This window comes from Miniopterus natalensis, chromosome 1 (assembly GCF_054644295.1).
Source record: "Miniopterus natalensis isolate mMinNat1 chromosome 1, mMinNat1.hap1, whole genome shotgun sequence".
Lineage (NCBI taxonomy): Eukaryota > Metazoa > Chordata > Mammalia > Chiroptera > Miniopteridae > Miniopterus > Miniopterus natalensis.
The window spans coordinates 163,701,108-163,717,620 of record NC_142081.1 but is presented as its reverse complement, the minus strand read 5'-3'; the positions used below and the strand labels follow the sequence as shown (position 1 = coordinate 163,717,620).

Genomic DNA, 16,513 nt, shown 5'->3' with positions numbered 1-16,513 from the left:
AAACAGATAGTAAGTGCTCATTCAATGTTAGCTGTTGTGATCAGGCTTGATTAAAGAGTGACTGTGACTGGCTGACCCTACTTAACAAAATTACATGGTTTGAAAAGTCTAAACAGTTAATAACTGCTCTGAACAAGGCAGTCCAGTTACTATGTAGAAGTCACTCATTTTGGAGATTCCTGTCTATATGGTAATAAAGGGATCTCTGTCCAAGTCATTTTCTTGTCCCCAGTTTTCTATTATTCACCCTCACATTTCAGTGGCAAAATATCTGCCAGAGGGTAACTATATTCAGTTAAATATATGTGGCATTTATACATATCTGATGAGCTATCTTAATTGTTGGGAATTCTTTCTGTCTGTGCTTGATAACTTTGCACAGTGTAATCAGAGCCTTATGAGGGTGGTTCTAGGGAGTCTTAGAGCCCCTAAAAAAATAGGGAGTGGTCCTTTACTCAAGGTTGCCCCACCTTATTCCAAGCAGGTTTGGAGAGCAAAGGGTGAGGTATAAGGGAATAAGGGTGAAGCATAGGTCATCCTAACAATGGTAATAATGATGATAATTGTTTTCATTTACCTGGCACTTTATAGATTTTAAAGAACTTTAGCATACCCTATAGCACTCAACATTTCTGTAAGATTCATATGGTAAACATTATGCCCATTTTTCAATTGAGGCAAAAATGATTTGCCCAAGAACTTAAAAGTACAAATTACTCCAGCCCACCTAGAAATTCCCTCTTTTCTATTTATGAACATTTTCCTCTGTAGAACACAAGTTCTAATCCAAAATTATACAACAGCAATGACCAATGAGGCATGGTAGAAAAATAGAAGCTTGAAAACAGGGAGATAAATTTTGCTGAGCAGAATTGTACTAAGAAATAATTTTAATTTCATCCAAGATCTGGAGATCTGGAAGAGACCCAAGACTCATAGAGTAGTACATGGCAGCAATTAAGAGCTTCTAGTACCTTGTAGAGTAACTTTGGAAACCATAGCCTTACAGTGGAACTGCCTAGCAGGCCTTGTGGGAAAGGCATGCCTGGGTCACCTGGTGAATGAGTCTCAAGATGGCGAGGTCACCAGCTGTCTGGACTGAGACCTTCAGGGAACTCCAAAAAGAGGTGGTGGCCACAAAATGATTATTCTTCTTGGAGAGACCTAAAACCCTTTGGGGAGGAGAGTTAATTCACTTATAAGTGGGACACAATAAACCATTCTATCAGTTCTGCTTTCAAGAACCTGGCTAGGATTCCAAGTCAAAGAAGTAGAATGGACCCCTAGAAAATCACCTGATCATTTGTTACACAGGTGCCTCTGGCGCAGGAGTCATGATCAAATCCCACTTTAATATACTAAACTCTCTTCTCAGTGGTACCTCCATTGGGGCATTAGCAGTGATAACCCTTTACATTTGTAATCTTTTGTAGTTTTCATGGTGTTTATCTCAAATATCAGTACAGAGGTAAAAACAGGACTTGAGTCTGGTCTGAGACACATAGCTATTAATAAGAGGAACCTTAATTCAATGTTAGTTGTTCTGACCTAAAACCCAGTGCTTCTTTCACAGTGTTTCTTTTAAATTATTCTTTATTTTGTAGCTAAAGCATTTAAGTAATCTGAATTTTGATTTATTAGGTTTTCATAAAATAGAACATTTTTAGAGAGGACATGAGTATTTTGCCAGAGTCAGTATTTGAGCTTGAATTGCAAGAATTATGGATGATTCCATTTATATGAACTTGTAAGGATAGGCAAATACATGTAGTTACTATCAAGACAATATTTAGTCATAGTAATTATTAAAAAACAATAACAACAATAAAATTTTAAAATAAAATTATTTATAGAAATTCCCCCTGCCTTGTTTGTGATGTATTTTTATGCCTACTGAAGCATTTATAATACCCTGTGTAATAAACCAATAAATGGGCATTTGCTTTCTAAATAAGGGCTTATAATTTTGCATTTTTCTTGAGGATGTCAACCTGGTGAAAAACAAACAAAACACCTATTCCATTAAGTAAGGAGGCATTCTTCATGGTTAGTTTAATAATCCTAGTCTAGAATTGCCCTTTTCTACTTTCCCACTACTAAAAATGTACTCATCTTTAAGGCCTCGTCCATGTGCTCTATTTAAAGTGTTCATTTTCCTTCCTGCTTAAAAATGAATTGTTCTTTCATTGAGTTGTTATAGTGTTTTCCAAATTTCAGTTGCAATCATCACAGTTTTGCGATAAGCACTAATACCTCTAACTCTCTTCCTTAAATTTTAAAAATAGACTCGTTTTTAGTATAGCCAATACCTAAGCAATAATATTCACCAAATACTGATTTTGATATAGTAGCTTTATTTTCTTGAATATACATTAAGATAAATGCTACCTAAAGTCATCTCATATACCATCAGCAGTATGAGTACTGGTCTTTTAGGTAATGCTGCTAACGTGCATTAATTATACCTGTGCTTCACCTTCATTTAATTCTAAATTGCGTTATATTTGTTACTGCTCACTGTTCTTTTTCTTCCCTTTACCAGTGATCTTGTTTCCTTTATTTCTCTACCATGTGGCCAGTTATAAGACTTGTCCTTAGTAGTAATTGAGTACATTTTTTGATGTTGAAATGAAATAACATTGATCTTCTTTCATTGTTATTTAGATACTTGGTTGGCATAAGAAATATTATCAGTATTCACTCCCTATGCCCCCCATGTGTGAGCCTGAAATTCTCTTTCTGGTTCATTTACCAAACCTGGGGACCATGATTGCATTCTAACTCAGTATATGTCAATACCAAGAAAATTTAGAAGAAATTTACTTTTAGATTACTAATAAACCAGGAAATAAAATATAGCCTGGGCTGTGAATTTGTGAAACAAGAAAATTATGGATAGATTGGGTGAAGTGTGATATGATAACAGAGGATAAAGGATATTCAAGCAGGGATTGATCCAAGTGTTAAATGCTGTTGAGAAATAAAATATGATAAAAATATAGACTAGCCATTGGGTTAAGTAATAGCAAATTATTGGTGACCATGACAGGAAAAGAAACAGAGTAGTGGAATTATAAACCAAATGTCAGTGGGTTTGGGGGAAAATTCAAAGTGAGGAGATGGGGCAGTGAATATCAACAATTTTTTTCATGAGTTTGACTGAATAGAAAGAGAGAGACAAATCATCAAGGCATATGGGTTAATGGAGGATTTTTTTTTTCTTGTGAATGGGACAATTTTGAGTACACTTACAATAATGTAAACTAGCCAGTAGAGTTCCTGAGGTTGAGAGGAAGTTTGGATTGAGAGCATATTTAAAAGGTCATGGATTCTAAACTATTAGGTTCACACATACAAAATTGATATTTGGTTAGGTCAAAAGTTGAACCATTTTCATATGGTTCAACCTAAAAGGTTGAAGAACTTGGACAAACTGTAGGAATCCTCTAAAGAGCATGAATGGATATAGGTAAGTTGGTTGGTTCCATGTCAGGAATTTGAAGGAATTCTCATCTAATAGATCAGTCACTTTATCTCTTTAAAGTAGTTGAAACACAGGAGGACTCATGGTGAGAACTGAAACTTTGAGGAGGCTAGAGAAGTTGAAAATAATCGTTGTGGAAAATTAGAATATTAATTAAGGTTATATAGTGGGAACAGTGGGTAAGGGTTGAGAACTCAAACTGGCACTTCCAGCACATTTGTGAGATTTTTCTGTAGCATTCTTCAGTGGTCTGGGCAGGGGAGAATCATTGTTCAGATAGTTGTGCAGAATTTAGTGGAGGTTAAGACATCATTAAAAATCTGTTGAGCCCGGCCTGGCATGGCTCAGAGGTTGAACGTCGACCTAGGATCCAGGTGATCGGGGTTGGATTCCTGGTCAGGGCACATGCCCGGGTTGCGGGCTCGATCCCCAGTTGGGGGCGTGCAGGAGGCAGCTGATCAATGACTCTCTCATTGATGTTTCTATCTCTCTCTCTCCCCCTCCTTTCCTCTCTCTGAAATCAATAAAGATATATTTTTAAAAAATTAAAAAATAAATAAATAAATAAAAATCTGTTGAAATGATGAACCTAAGGATCACAAAAGAAACAAAGATGAATGTGTGTGTGTGTGTGTGTGTTTGATGGGGGTGACAACTGCTGGATATGAAGAATTCACAGAGTGGAAGGGCTACTGATTTTTTTCAAATGATGCATTAGAGGATTCTAAGTTTATAAGAAGGAAGGTTAGGATAGTAATGGTTGTCCAAAGTTATGATTCAGAGAGAGTAATTCCAAGTCATGACAAAGTCTAGGGTGTGGACATGAAAGTAATATTTGAAGAGAATTATAGAGATGAAAAGATCAAGGAAATAAATGACTAGCATGCTGAAGATCAACCACATGGGCACTGAAACTACATAGGACAAACATAGGAGTTGGACTGCAGAAGGAGACAGGGAAGCAAGTGTCAGTCTACAGTAAATGAGGGCAGAATCATGGGTCCAGATGACAGCGATGAGGAAGAAAAGAGGGTGGAGAGCAGAACTGTGTGAGCCTTCAAGGAACAAAGCAATTTACAAGGGTGTGGAGAGTAATGGATCGAGTTGGCATTAGGGAGTGAAAGGACAAACACGAAATCTTCAATAATAAGTCTGTAAAAATGCTATGCTCTGAGGGAAAAAACAAACTATTTCAATTTTCTAGGTATATAGGGAATACTCAGAAAAAAAAAAAGAAGTTTAGGATATAGAGTATTTTGTTAATCAGGAGATGGCATCCCAGAAATTGTGAAAGTGCAGGAGATAATTTATCCTAAGGAAACATTTTACAATTTTGAATGTCTGCAAAAATTATCCAGAGGGATGTTCATTATTAATGTGTTGTTTACAACTTTATCAAGATTGAAAAATAAAAAAATAGGACGGGTTTAAATTAAAGATAATCTATTATAACATTTTCCTGTAAAAATACTTAACCATATATAAAACAGATATGTTTGTATCTTGCTAATCTTATTTTTTAAAATACATGATAGAATACATGATGTGTGTATGATTATATGCATAATGTGTATATACATGTTCTAATAAAGCTTAAATTACATTTTTAAACTTGGAATTATGCTATTTCAAAGATACTCTTACTTTTTTAAGGGGCCATCTGTCTTTATTTTTTTGTATCTAATTCTAGTCCTGCCTTGTCAGTGCTGAACTCCTAGAGCCCAAGACGCTATTACAGAAAATGAGGACAGCCTCTCATTTAAATGACAAGTTTGGTTTACAAATTAAAATCATTAGGCCCTAATGACTTATTTTATTTTTAATTAAATATTTATTTTATTTTATTTTTTCTTTATTTATTTTTTCACTTGACAGAGTCCTTTTATGCCTATTGTTATCAATCCAAACTTGGTTTTAATAATCAATGTGGGAAATGAAATTCACTAATGGTGTTACTACATGAAAAAGACTCTAGGTGGTGCCAGAGCTGGGGGTGGCTATTTGGGCAAAATGGAAGAAGGTGGTCAAAAGGTACAAACTTCCAATTATAAAATAAATGTCATGGAGATATAATATACAGCATGGTGACTATAGATATTAATGTTGTATTGTACATTTGAAACTTGCCAAGAAAGTAGATCTTAAAAGTTCCTATCACAAGAAAAAAAAATTGTTACTATGTTTGGTGACAGATATTAACTAACTTTCTGTGGTGATCTTTTTACAATATATAAAAATATCGAATCATTGTGTTGTACACCTGAAACGAATGTTATATGTCAATTATATCTTTAAAAGATTCTAATATTTCTGTGCGAGGCAAAGAGAAATGTAAAATTATTCAGAACCTCATTGTAGAAGTGAAGTAATCCAAGGAATCTATTTCACAGTTACTCATATTTTGGAAAGAAAACAAGAATCAAATGTTATGAATGTATTTCTACCTATTTATGTCATGATATCTAAATACAGAGTGGCTTACTAGAAAAGTAAACAAACTATTTAAGTGTAAAAAGAAGTCTTTAAAGGTGGTATGAAATCCAGGGAAGTTAAATGGAGAAATCAAAACAACCAGTAGGTGATGAGTTCTTAGTTGGAAATTAGTTGGTCCCAAATAAATCTGAAGAACAATTAAATGGTTCAACTAATATATATGTGCCAAGCATTTTACTGGATACTGGCACTTACAACAAAGAATAAGGTATATTTTTCTTCACTTAACTCACAAGTAACAAAAACTAATAAAGTTTCATTTGTGTGTTTCAAATGGAGAAAACCCTCTGACTTAATCACACCGAGGCATGGATCATCACTGGGAAGAGCAGAGATTGCTTTCAACAGCACCTCCCCACCATCCCTGCACTCCCACCCCTCACTATCCCTCTGAGCTACAAGGCCAAGGAAAACCAATGCAAAGCATTATAAAGCAGTCAGACCGATATATCTATATGGAATGGAACTGGAGACTTTTCACAGATTTTGGACCTGGAGGTGACAATTTTGAAAATCTTGAAAATAGAAAGTAATAGGAATGAAGAGACCTAAATGGTTTCCTGGTCTATTCCCAGATGTAGGTTTTTTCCTTTCCCCAGATTTTTATTTCAGTCTATTTTTCCTGTTTCTCTACCTTTATGTCACTTTCATTTCTATAGAACCCAAGTCTATTAAAATATAAAAACTTTATGATTATTTATTTGCTTCTCACTTTTTCTATTCTTATGTACAAATTGTTCTATTGTTTTTTAAATTTTATTTTAAAAGGCAAAGAATTTCTCAAAGGACATTTAATTTTGGATTTATCTTTTGGAGATTTATTATATTTATTAATTTCAAAATGTATACAAATATCAAATCATCATGTATTGTTAAAATACAATACTTATACAATTTGTGTAATTCCTCTATTTTCAATGCATCAATTAAATGCATAACTTAAAAATATTACAAATAGCATTATATCTTCTAAACTGTGAACTGAGAGTGAGAAGACACTTTCTTCCATGCCCTATCCTTCTACTGCTACAAATTTACAATATTTTACTTTAAGCTCTCTGTTTTTCCTCCCTCTCTGTGATTATCTTATTTTTACATTAAACTTTCCAATTCAAATCCAATCTGTTGAACTTTTAAAATTGTAAATATAAAATTGTTAGCATGGTTTCCTGAAATAAAAATTATTAGCATTACCATGTAACTATTTTCTCCAACAACAGTAGGAAAAAAACTATTAAATTCCCAATTCAGAATAATTGCCTGAATTGGAAATCACAATCTGAAGTGAATCTTTTTAAACATGAAATAAATTTAAACTTACTGATACATCATACACCGTTGAGAATGCAAACTCCTCCACCTCCGTGCTGCTTTGTGATTTCTCGTCAAATGAGTAGCATCTTGGCATTCTTTCAGACTTGAAAGCTGACTAAAGAAAAAATGCTTAAGGATTTAAAATAAACAAGTTTGACAAGTTGGGATGGGTAAACTTTAACCAATACTCTGTTTTGAGGTGAAGAATCACTTGATAAATCTTTATTGCAGGGAAAATTTCCTGGTTCTGGCTAATTAAGTGAGAAACAATACCGTGTTAAAAATCTAAGCAACACCCTTGAATACCTTGCGTGGTTTGTGTTTGACTTTCCAGAGGTGGCACTCTTTGTCTGAGTCAGGACAAATCTGGTCTTCAGGACTGCCATTCATCTTTCAGAGGCAAGATCGGAAGTTTTCATAAAGCATTTGACACCCTTGACTTGCCTTTCTTAGTGCAATGGTACATGTGCTCATTACCTCTGGCTCGGTAATTCATTTGCATCTACTCTAACGGGGAATCTGGCTTGAAGGAGGGAAATGAAAATATATTTGTGCCAAGTGCCATTTTAAAGGGCTTCAGTGCTGATTGTCTCCTCTCCCTGTATTCTCCTTTGTAGTCAGATCGGTGTCCACCTTCACTGACTCTGAGGTTTCTGTTGATACAGTTCTTTCCTTCACATTGTGTCATTGCCCACATGCCTAAAATATCATTTCCCTTCTTTATAGCACAATTCTCAATTCCAAGTCCACTTTACTGTAAGATTCAAGTCATTTAATCAGACTGTCTACACAGGGTACATAGACTCTGAAGAGAACTCCTCCAGGATATTTCCATTCAACTTCCCAGCTCTCATAGTAGTTGAACAACACTTAACCCATGCTTTTCCTTCAGGCAGGAATCTAGTTTTAGTTTTGCTTACTTTCAGATTTATAGACCCATTTCTCCTATTAGATAGTGAAACATTTGAGGCCAGAAACTGTGATGTCTTTTACCAGCACCTCTGCCAACAGTACTTAACTGAGTCTTTCTTTCAGCCTACTTGAAAATCATTCATATTCAGATTCAGCCCCTCTTTTGTTTAAAAAAATTTTTTTTGGCCAAAATAGGAATATATAATTACAATTAATAAATGAACATGTAAAAAATGTTTGAATTGTCTAATAAATAAAATTACATATCTTTGTCAATTTTCTATTCATGTATAACAAATTACGACAAACTTAGCCACTTAAAACAACAACCATTTATTATCTATTTTTACTTTGTAGGTCAGAAGTCTGGGTGAGCTCAACTTTGTTCTCTGTTGAGTGTCTCAAAGGCTGAAACTAAGGTGTGGACTCATCTGGGTTCCTATCTGGAGGCTGTTGTGAATAATCACTTCCCAGCTCATTCAGGCTGTTGGAAGAATTAAGTTCTTTGCAGAAAGACTAAGGTTCCTGCTTCTTTGTTGCTGTCAGGCTTCTAAGGGCTACCTGCATTCCTCGACACATGGTTCCCTCCATCTTCAAGACAACAATACTGCATCTTCTCACACTTAGAATCTCTGACTTTCCTGCTACCAGAGAGAGAAAATTCTCTACTTCTAAAGGACTCCACATCTAAAAAATTAGATAAGACCAACCTGGAAAATCTCCTTTTTGATTAACTCAAGGACAACTGATGAGTAACCTTAATCACACCTACAAAATTTCTTTTGTGATGTAACATAATCATGGGAATGGTATCTCATTGTATTCACAGTGAGATAAAGGCAGAAATTTAGAATTTTATAGTTGAGACTACCACAATACTAACAAAGTATTGTTTTCTATTTTTACACTAGATGTTTAATAATGTTAGTAGATTTTAGTAAAATTCAACATTCAGATAGTCTGGGGATATGGTCAATTGGTACAACAGTTTCAGAAAACAAACTTGCTGAAGTGCTAAGAAGGGAAGAGCTTCTGTGCCAAGGGGACTCTTTTGTGCATGAGATATCACAGTGTGTTTAAAGCACTAGAAGTACTTTTTAAAACACTAGAATGAAGACTGGCAAAAGGGAGGAATTCAAGGCAGGAGAGTAAAATGGAAATGGGAAGCAGATAACCATGACATTTTTGTACGGCAAGAAAATGGGTTTGTCTTTACCCTATAGGTCAAAGGTTCGTGTGTGTGTGTGCGCGCGCCTACCTGGTTCATGGCCATCTTTGGTATTTGGTGAAGACTACTGGCCCCTTCTCATAATCATGTTTTTTAAATTCATGAAATAGAATATGTAGAAATATACAGAAACCAACACATGGCAATGTGGTTATCAAAATATTTTTAAAATTTGTGACTTAGTAGTAAGTATGCTTCTCTATTAACATTAAGTAACATCAGATAGCAATGAATCTAATAACATAATTTCAGAGTTGTGCTAAGTGTAAATATATTTTGATACAAATGTAACAAATAAAATAAAAATACCTATGATTTCTCTTGGTGAAAAAATCAGTAATTCAGCTTATGTTACTAGGTTTTTCTGCCTATTTTATAATGGGATGAAATAGTAAATTTTTTTCAAAAGTTAGTGAAAATAAAGATGATTTTTTTTTAATCAAAGTTGTTGGGCTCTAGATTAAGTATCTCTTCTGTAAAAATGAATAAATTAGAGGTATTTGAAACAGGTTCAGGAGAATGGAGTAGAGGACATCAAGATTAGAGAAGGAAGATCATTTTGAGGTTCTTTCAACAGTCCAGACTGGTGATGTTGGGAGTGGAATAGAAGTGAGTTCAAAGAATTGAAGCTAGGCGTGGTCCATCCACTTAGATATTGAAATTGACCACCATGAAGATAGGAGTTAGGTAGAGAGGTCTATTTTGAGTAAGTGACTAGTGCCTCAATAAATGTGGGGATTGATCAAGAGGCTGGCAGTAATTAGGAGGGGCAATGTGTGGTATAGCTATAGGCATGAGCCTGAGTACTAAAATAGTATATGTTTTATTCTAGTGTGCAACAGTAATTGTTGGGAGACTACATAAGTATTTGGAAGCTTTTATTTGGGAGTTGGAAGAATTCTGACTCAATATCAGAACCAGGGAGAAAGAGCAGCCACTTGAGAGGGCTACAGTGAAGGGATGTTTGAGATGTGGATATCAGACTTTAGTAAGATGATGGAGCATTCTGTGAACAGACTGAAGGCATAGGGACATTTTAATAAAAGGAAGCAAGGAGGACTCAGTGGAACCAAGTGAGAAAGAGGGTAGTAGAGAGATGTTAAACCAGTGGGGCAGACAAAAAGCAGTATGGGGAGTAACCATAGTCATTGCAGGAAAGAAGCAAACTGGAGGAAAGTATAGGTGATAACAGAGGGTCTTTATTTGGTGAAATGCTAGAGGGTTCATGGAGCACAGAAGAGGGGATGCCATACTTTATGGTTTATGACCCTGGTATTAAATTTCATTCATATCAGGCTAGCCTAGTGTTCTGAGCACAGCCTATGTAGTATAACTATTTGATGTATCAAGTCAAAGATAGTCATTAAAAATGATTGTTATTATATTATATACACACACATGGCCGCTGTAAAATATCTAACATAATCTCAGATGAAGAAATACATGATTTCATATATGTGATTATGTCAATGTTGTAAAATATATAAATGCATATATACAAGGATTGAAGATAAAAAATAAAAATAATTGTGTTAAGTTGATACAATTGTGTGCCCTCCCTCCTTCTGAAAACTTTTTTTTTTTTTTAAATATATCTTTATTGATTTCAGAGAGAGCAAAGGAGAGGGAGAGAGGGAGAGAAACATCAATGATGAGAGAGTCATTGATCGGCTGCAGCCCGCAACCCGGGCATGTGCCCTGACCGGGAATCAAACCCCGATCGTCTGGATCCTAGGTTGACGCTCAACCGCTGAGCCACGCCCATCTGGGCTGAAAACTTTTTTTAAGGGGGGATAAATCAGTCATCCATTTCCTCTACTTAAAAAAAAAATTACTTTTATTCTGTGATCCAACTATTTTTTTATGAAACTTTTGTCAAGTAGCTGTGGATTAATATTTGTCTTTCCAATGGCTTCTTTTTTACTTTTAGATTCTATTTGTTTTCCCTCTCCACTTTACAATTCTCCTTTTGTTCACAGTTGCACCTCAGCCTGTTCATTCAACCGCCTAACCCTCGTTCCCTAAGGACTGTCACTCATAGGACAAACACTAGTTGCTTTAAAAAATTATTCCCCAAATTCTGTAATTTCCACTTAGGTCTAAACAGGAAGAAACAAGTTTGAAGTTCAACAAAAGGCACTTGTTTTGAATACAGACAAAAGGCAGTTATCAAAACCATTAGAAAGGGAATCCTAGGCATTTATGAAATTTCTCTTCCTGGAAATATTTGAAAGGTGGGCACTCAAACATCTTTTAGGGAGAATACCTAGGTTTCGAAGTGGAGAAAAAGAAGACCTAACAGGATAATCTTTTTATCTACAAGACTAGATTTTTAAGTAAATGTTGGGACACAGAATCTGACTAGGGAACAAAATCTATAAAAATGGAACTTCACAGGAAATCCATGACATCTGGATAGCATGCTCACTATTGGATAGGTCTGTGACTTAAGTTTAAAATCTTTAATAATTCAGAATATAAGTTAAAATATTACCAAGCTGAGCCTTTAAAATATACTTTAAATGCTGACTTTGGACTGCTTTTGATATTTTCCACTGTCAGCTACAGAATAGCTAGCTCTAAGAATGTTCCTAGTAGATTGATTACAGAGTTCTCCCAGATGCTATAGTAAAATATGCTTTAAATAAAATGAATTTGAATTATATTGATTCTTAAAGCCATCAAATGAACAATAACTAATTTGATTTGCCTGGTATTTTTTTGTTTGTAGTAAATTAGCATTAGCCACATGAGCTATATTAAATATTATTTCTTTCAAGAAAATACTAAATATGATTTCAACAAAACAGTAGTATTTTCAAAATGCACAAAGCAACACTCTGGATAAATGAAAATACTAACACTATGAAAACGTAATGACAGTATTAGTGCGGGGACAGCATCGGCTGAGCTGGTATCAGTTTACAGGAACATATTTGCACTTTGAACAGGTGTGAAACATTGTCTGGCTTTTGGACTTCATTATTCAACAGGAAAGCCTCACGACATCATGAGGTATACAGATTTGTTTTCCATTCGACGGACTGAGGGCAGTTTAGAGCAAAAGAATACTTCTCTTTGAAATTGTGTGATGTGACTGCATTTCTCTCATTTCTTATTAGTCATAGTTAAAACTTTCAGGCAAGGAAAATATGGATACCTTTGAAAGAAATTTCATTCTAAGCATTTACAGAAGCAACTTAATCAAAACTTTGTTGTTTGCTGCATTTTAGTGGGCTTCTTGTAGTTTTGTTTATTTGTTTTTGAAACAGACTATGTAATGAGGCATTAAAATAGCAAAGAAAAAAACAAACATTTGTTGTCAGTAGGTTTCAAAATCTTTTGCTGCTCCTCAATTTGAAATATGTTTATAGATTTTTTGATTTATACCATATCAAGGCTTTAAACTACTTCATAATTATAAAGCTTAGCGAGGAGGGTGAGAAAAGGAATTAGTAAGGCATGGATTTGTGGAGCTAAACTTTCCATGGAGTATTCCGACTTGTGAAGTTAACTGGCCCTGCAGCTTTGCTTACATTAAAATCATCCTATGTTTCCGTAGGGATAGTTGGATATAGTGTGGTGTTGTTAGTCTTCATTGTAAAACTGGTTTTGTCCATTGATATGCTTTGCTGAACACCATGTGAATTTAACTTGCCTCACATTTTTGCAAGGGAAACCTTGGTTTAGTAACAATCACTTAATTCCAGTGACTTCTAGAACTGCCGTGTTCCTGGCTAGGGAACCTGAATAGCTTGGATCAGAGTGATGGAGAGAGAGCCGGGCTGGACGCCAGTGGCCCCCAGGTTTTGTTTATGCACTGGCTATGAGCTACTATATAACTTGGAAAAATTCTCTTGGCTTTGATTTCACATCAGTCAAAAAAAGGGAGGTGGTTGTAGATAATCCCTTAGATCCTTCCAGGTTTTCATAGCTATGATTCTAGCATTCAATAATTTGTAACCAATTTCTTTTCCATTGCCATGATTGCATGAAGGATGCCTCCCATACATTCCCTCTTTGTCAACTAAATACATTGTCAGAGCAACAACTTTATTCTGATAGGGGTAAATCCCTATTAATATATTGTTGTTGTTGTTGTTGAATTATGAAGATTTCACTGAGAGAATATGATTAAGCATTTACAAAACTGTTGGTTCAATCTTGTTCTAGCATTAAAAACTAACCCTTTAGTTCTTTCTCATGGCACCCAAAATTCCATCAAGATCCCACAGGGATTATGCGCAGTAGTGTTTACTGTCTGCCTAATTAATTTGATCTGTCTTTTAAAACAATGAGTCAGACAAATTAAAAGTTTTTTCTTTCCATAAAAAGATGTGAATATTATTAGAGTATTCACAGCATAAGAGGCAAAGCCCAGGTTTTTCTGTTTTTAACCACAATATATTTGCAAAACTCAAAAAGCAAGAGTATTGATAAATAAAAACGCTAACACTGTAAAAAAAACAAAAAACTTCTTTACAATCTTAATGCAGTTGCAGAATCACTGTACGGATATATTTACAATAACATGCTTTCACTTTCTTGAGCAAGTTTTAAACATTCTTTGACTTTTCAACTTTATTATTCAACAGGAAAGCCTCACAATGCCATGAGGTAGGTAGCTTAATGTCCCATTTGGTAGACAGAAAACCTGAGAAAAAGCTATTATCACATAATTCCTATAACATCATTCAATAGGTCAGACATAATCCAACTAGAAATAGTACATATAAATTCTGTTTTAAAAACCCACTTTCCATTTCTTAAATTTTTTTTATGGACTTTTGGATTTATTCCTCTCATTTGAGTCAAAATGTCATTGGATTGAATTGAATTAAATATAGAATTATTTAAGTCAGTATATATGGTTTCACAGACACATATGCAAAAAGTTATCACAGTCTTCTGAAATATAAATATAGTTACACAAAAGCACATATCTGTTGTAATAGAACTTACACAGTAGAAAATATTTTTTTGTAGACAGATTTGTTTTCCTATTTCTGCCAATAGCTGCATTTAGCTTTAATATAAAAAAGGTCTATCATCAACCAAGCACATCTTGAATATGCTAAATATTCTCCAGGACACTTTGGATGTTTCTCTGTATATATAAAGAAGTGTAAAGATTTAAGCTTTCACTTTGCTTTTTTGGTTGATATTTAGTTATTAGTAGTCATCAACTTGGAAATTTGGTGTCTTTTTTTTAAGGAAAACATGCATGGATGATCCTTTCTGTTTATATCTTAATATTGAGATGTAAATAAGTAGGAGATTTTTTTTTAGTTAGGTACTTCTTGTTTACATATATTACATATAAACACATACACATAAATTAACCAAACTTTCAGTCATTAAAGAACGGAGGCTAAATTTTTCCCTGGTAAATCAGAGCAACAAATCTAGCACTTGAGGTCTGACGTTGGAGGCCTGGAAATGAGCACAGCTGCATCTCTGTAGTCACAACCCTGAGGCCAGATGGCCATGTGTCCTATATTTTGAACGATGTCTGCTTGTAGACATTGTTCATAATATATTAGCGGCACATAAAAGGTGATTTTGAAAATCTAGTGTCACCAAATTGTTTTACAATGTAATTTAAAGTATTCTGAAATTGATTACATGACTATAAAGAAGCAAGGGACAGTTTATAAAAAGTATATTGTTTTATTGAGTCCAAAGCACACTAACAATAATTAATAGTAGTCCATATTATTGGCCTACTGTGTGCCTTGTTCCAAGTGCTCTCTTTACTCATATTAGTGCACTTAGTGCTCATACCAATCATATGAGTAGGCACCATTTTTACTCCCACCATAAAGGTGAGAGAGCTAATGAAGGGTGGCATAGAGAAACCTGTACAAGGACAAACAGGTCAGATGAGGAACAGCCAATGTTCAAGCTCAGGCAGCCTGATTCCAAAGCCTGTGATCTCTACCACTAGGTTTGGGGCAGATTTAAGCCCCAAAGTCATTCACTCATTTGAGATATTAGGTTGATTTACCTTAAAACTGACATAAGCATTCTTTCCCATGATAGCAAACATTTTTTATAGTGCATGGTGAATACCAGCCACTGTCCTAAGTGCTTTACACAAGTCAGCTCTCTCAACCTGACATTCTGATAGACATATGACCTGTCAGATGGCTGAAGACTTACAAGAGCACCAGTTACCATATCTTGATGTAGGTATTTCCAAATAAATAACTGGATAGCTCATTCCATGCAAAATCTAGAGTGTTTGTCCTGTTACTCATCATTTGAACCACTCTGCTAGCGTGGGCCCCATCAGTTCTTTTACCCTCCACGTGCCCGTAGGAAAGTGTTCCCAACAGTCTCTCTTATTCTCCATTTTGGCCCAACATCAACTGATGATGCTGTTCAAAAATGGACCAGAGTTGCTTAATAACATTACAATATACATTCTGAAGCTAGTGCTTTTGTATTTAAAACAATGTTAACAGCATGGCCAGGTACATTTAAACATCTTTTAAATGACAACCCTTGTAGTTAATGATAATGCTCTATTATTACTTGTAAACCCAGGTTAGAGTACAAGTTATATTGCAAATTCCATGCTTCTTCGTTCTAGCCATTGAGTGTCCAGTCGTCAGTGCTAGAATACTGAAGCCTTGAATCCTCAGGGAAGACCGTTGTTTGATTTTTATTTTTATTTTTATTTTTTTGCTAAAAGAATCCCAAGTACTCCAGGTATTATATGAAATAAGATTTTGGCAGCTCTGGCAGCTCTGGCAGCTCTTCACATCCTGTGGAAAATAATAGTCCTTGTCTTCCATTAAGGAAAACCATTTATAAATATTCATCTTGTTAATAAGTAACACCATTTCCCTTGTGAGTGAGGAGTCAGCACTACATGTCATTTGCTGTGTCTTCTTCCCTCAGAGTAGAGAGAGGGTTGGGTCACAAAGGCCACCTCATAATGTTGGATTAGTCTGAGTTCGCAGGACTTCTTGACCTCCAGCAAAAGCACTGATCCAAACCACATGAATATAAAGAATGTACAATATGCAGGAGTTTTAGCTTGGTGTGCCACAAATACAATTCACAGACAATTCACA

At 35.0% G+C, this 16,513-nt stretch overlaps 1 protein-coding gene across 1 annotated transcript in view; it reads right to left on the bottom strand.

The window, feature by feature from the left end:
- The window catches only part of LOC107537220 (transmembrane protease serine 11G-like), a 34,146-nt gene extending 26,761 nt beyond the window's left edge, over positions 1 to 7,385 (bottom strand). The window contains exon 1 of the mRNA XM_087816690.1: positions 7,299 to 7,385. Within this exon, the coding sequence (XP_087672816.1) occupies positions 7,299 to 7,309 (11 nt within the window). The 5' untranslated portion in view covers positions 7,310 to 7,385. The remainder of the gene's footprint in view (positions 1 to 7,298) is intronic.
- Positions 7,386 to 16,513: the final 9,128 nt, after the last annotated feature.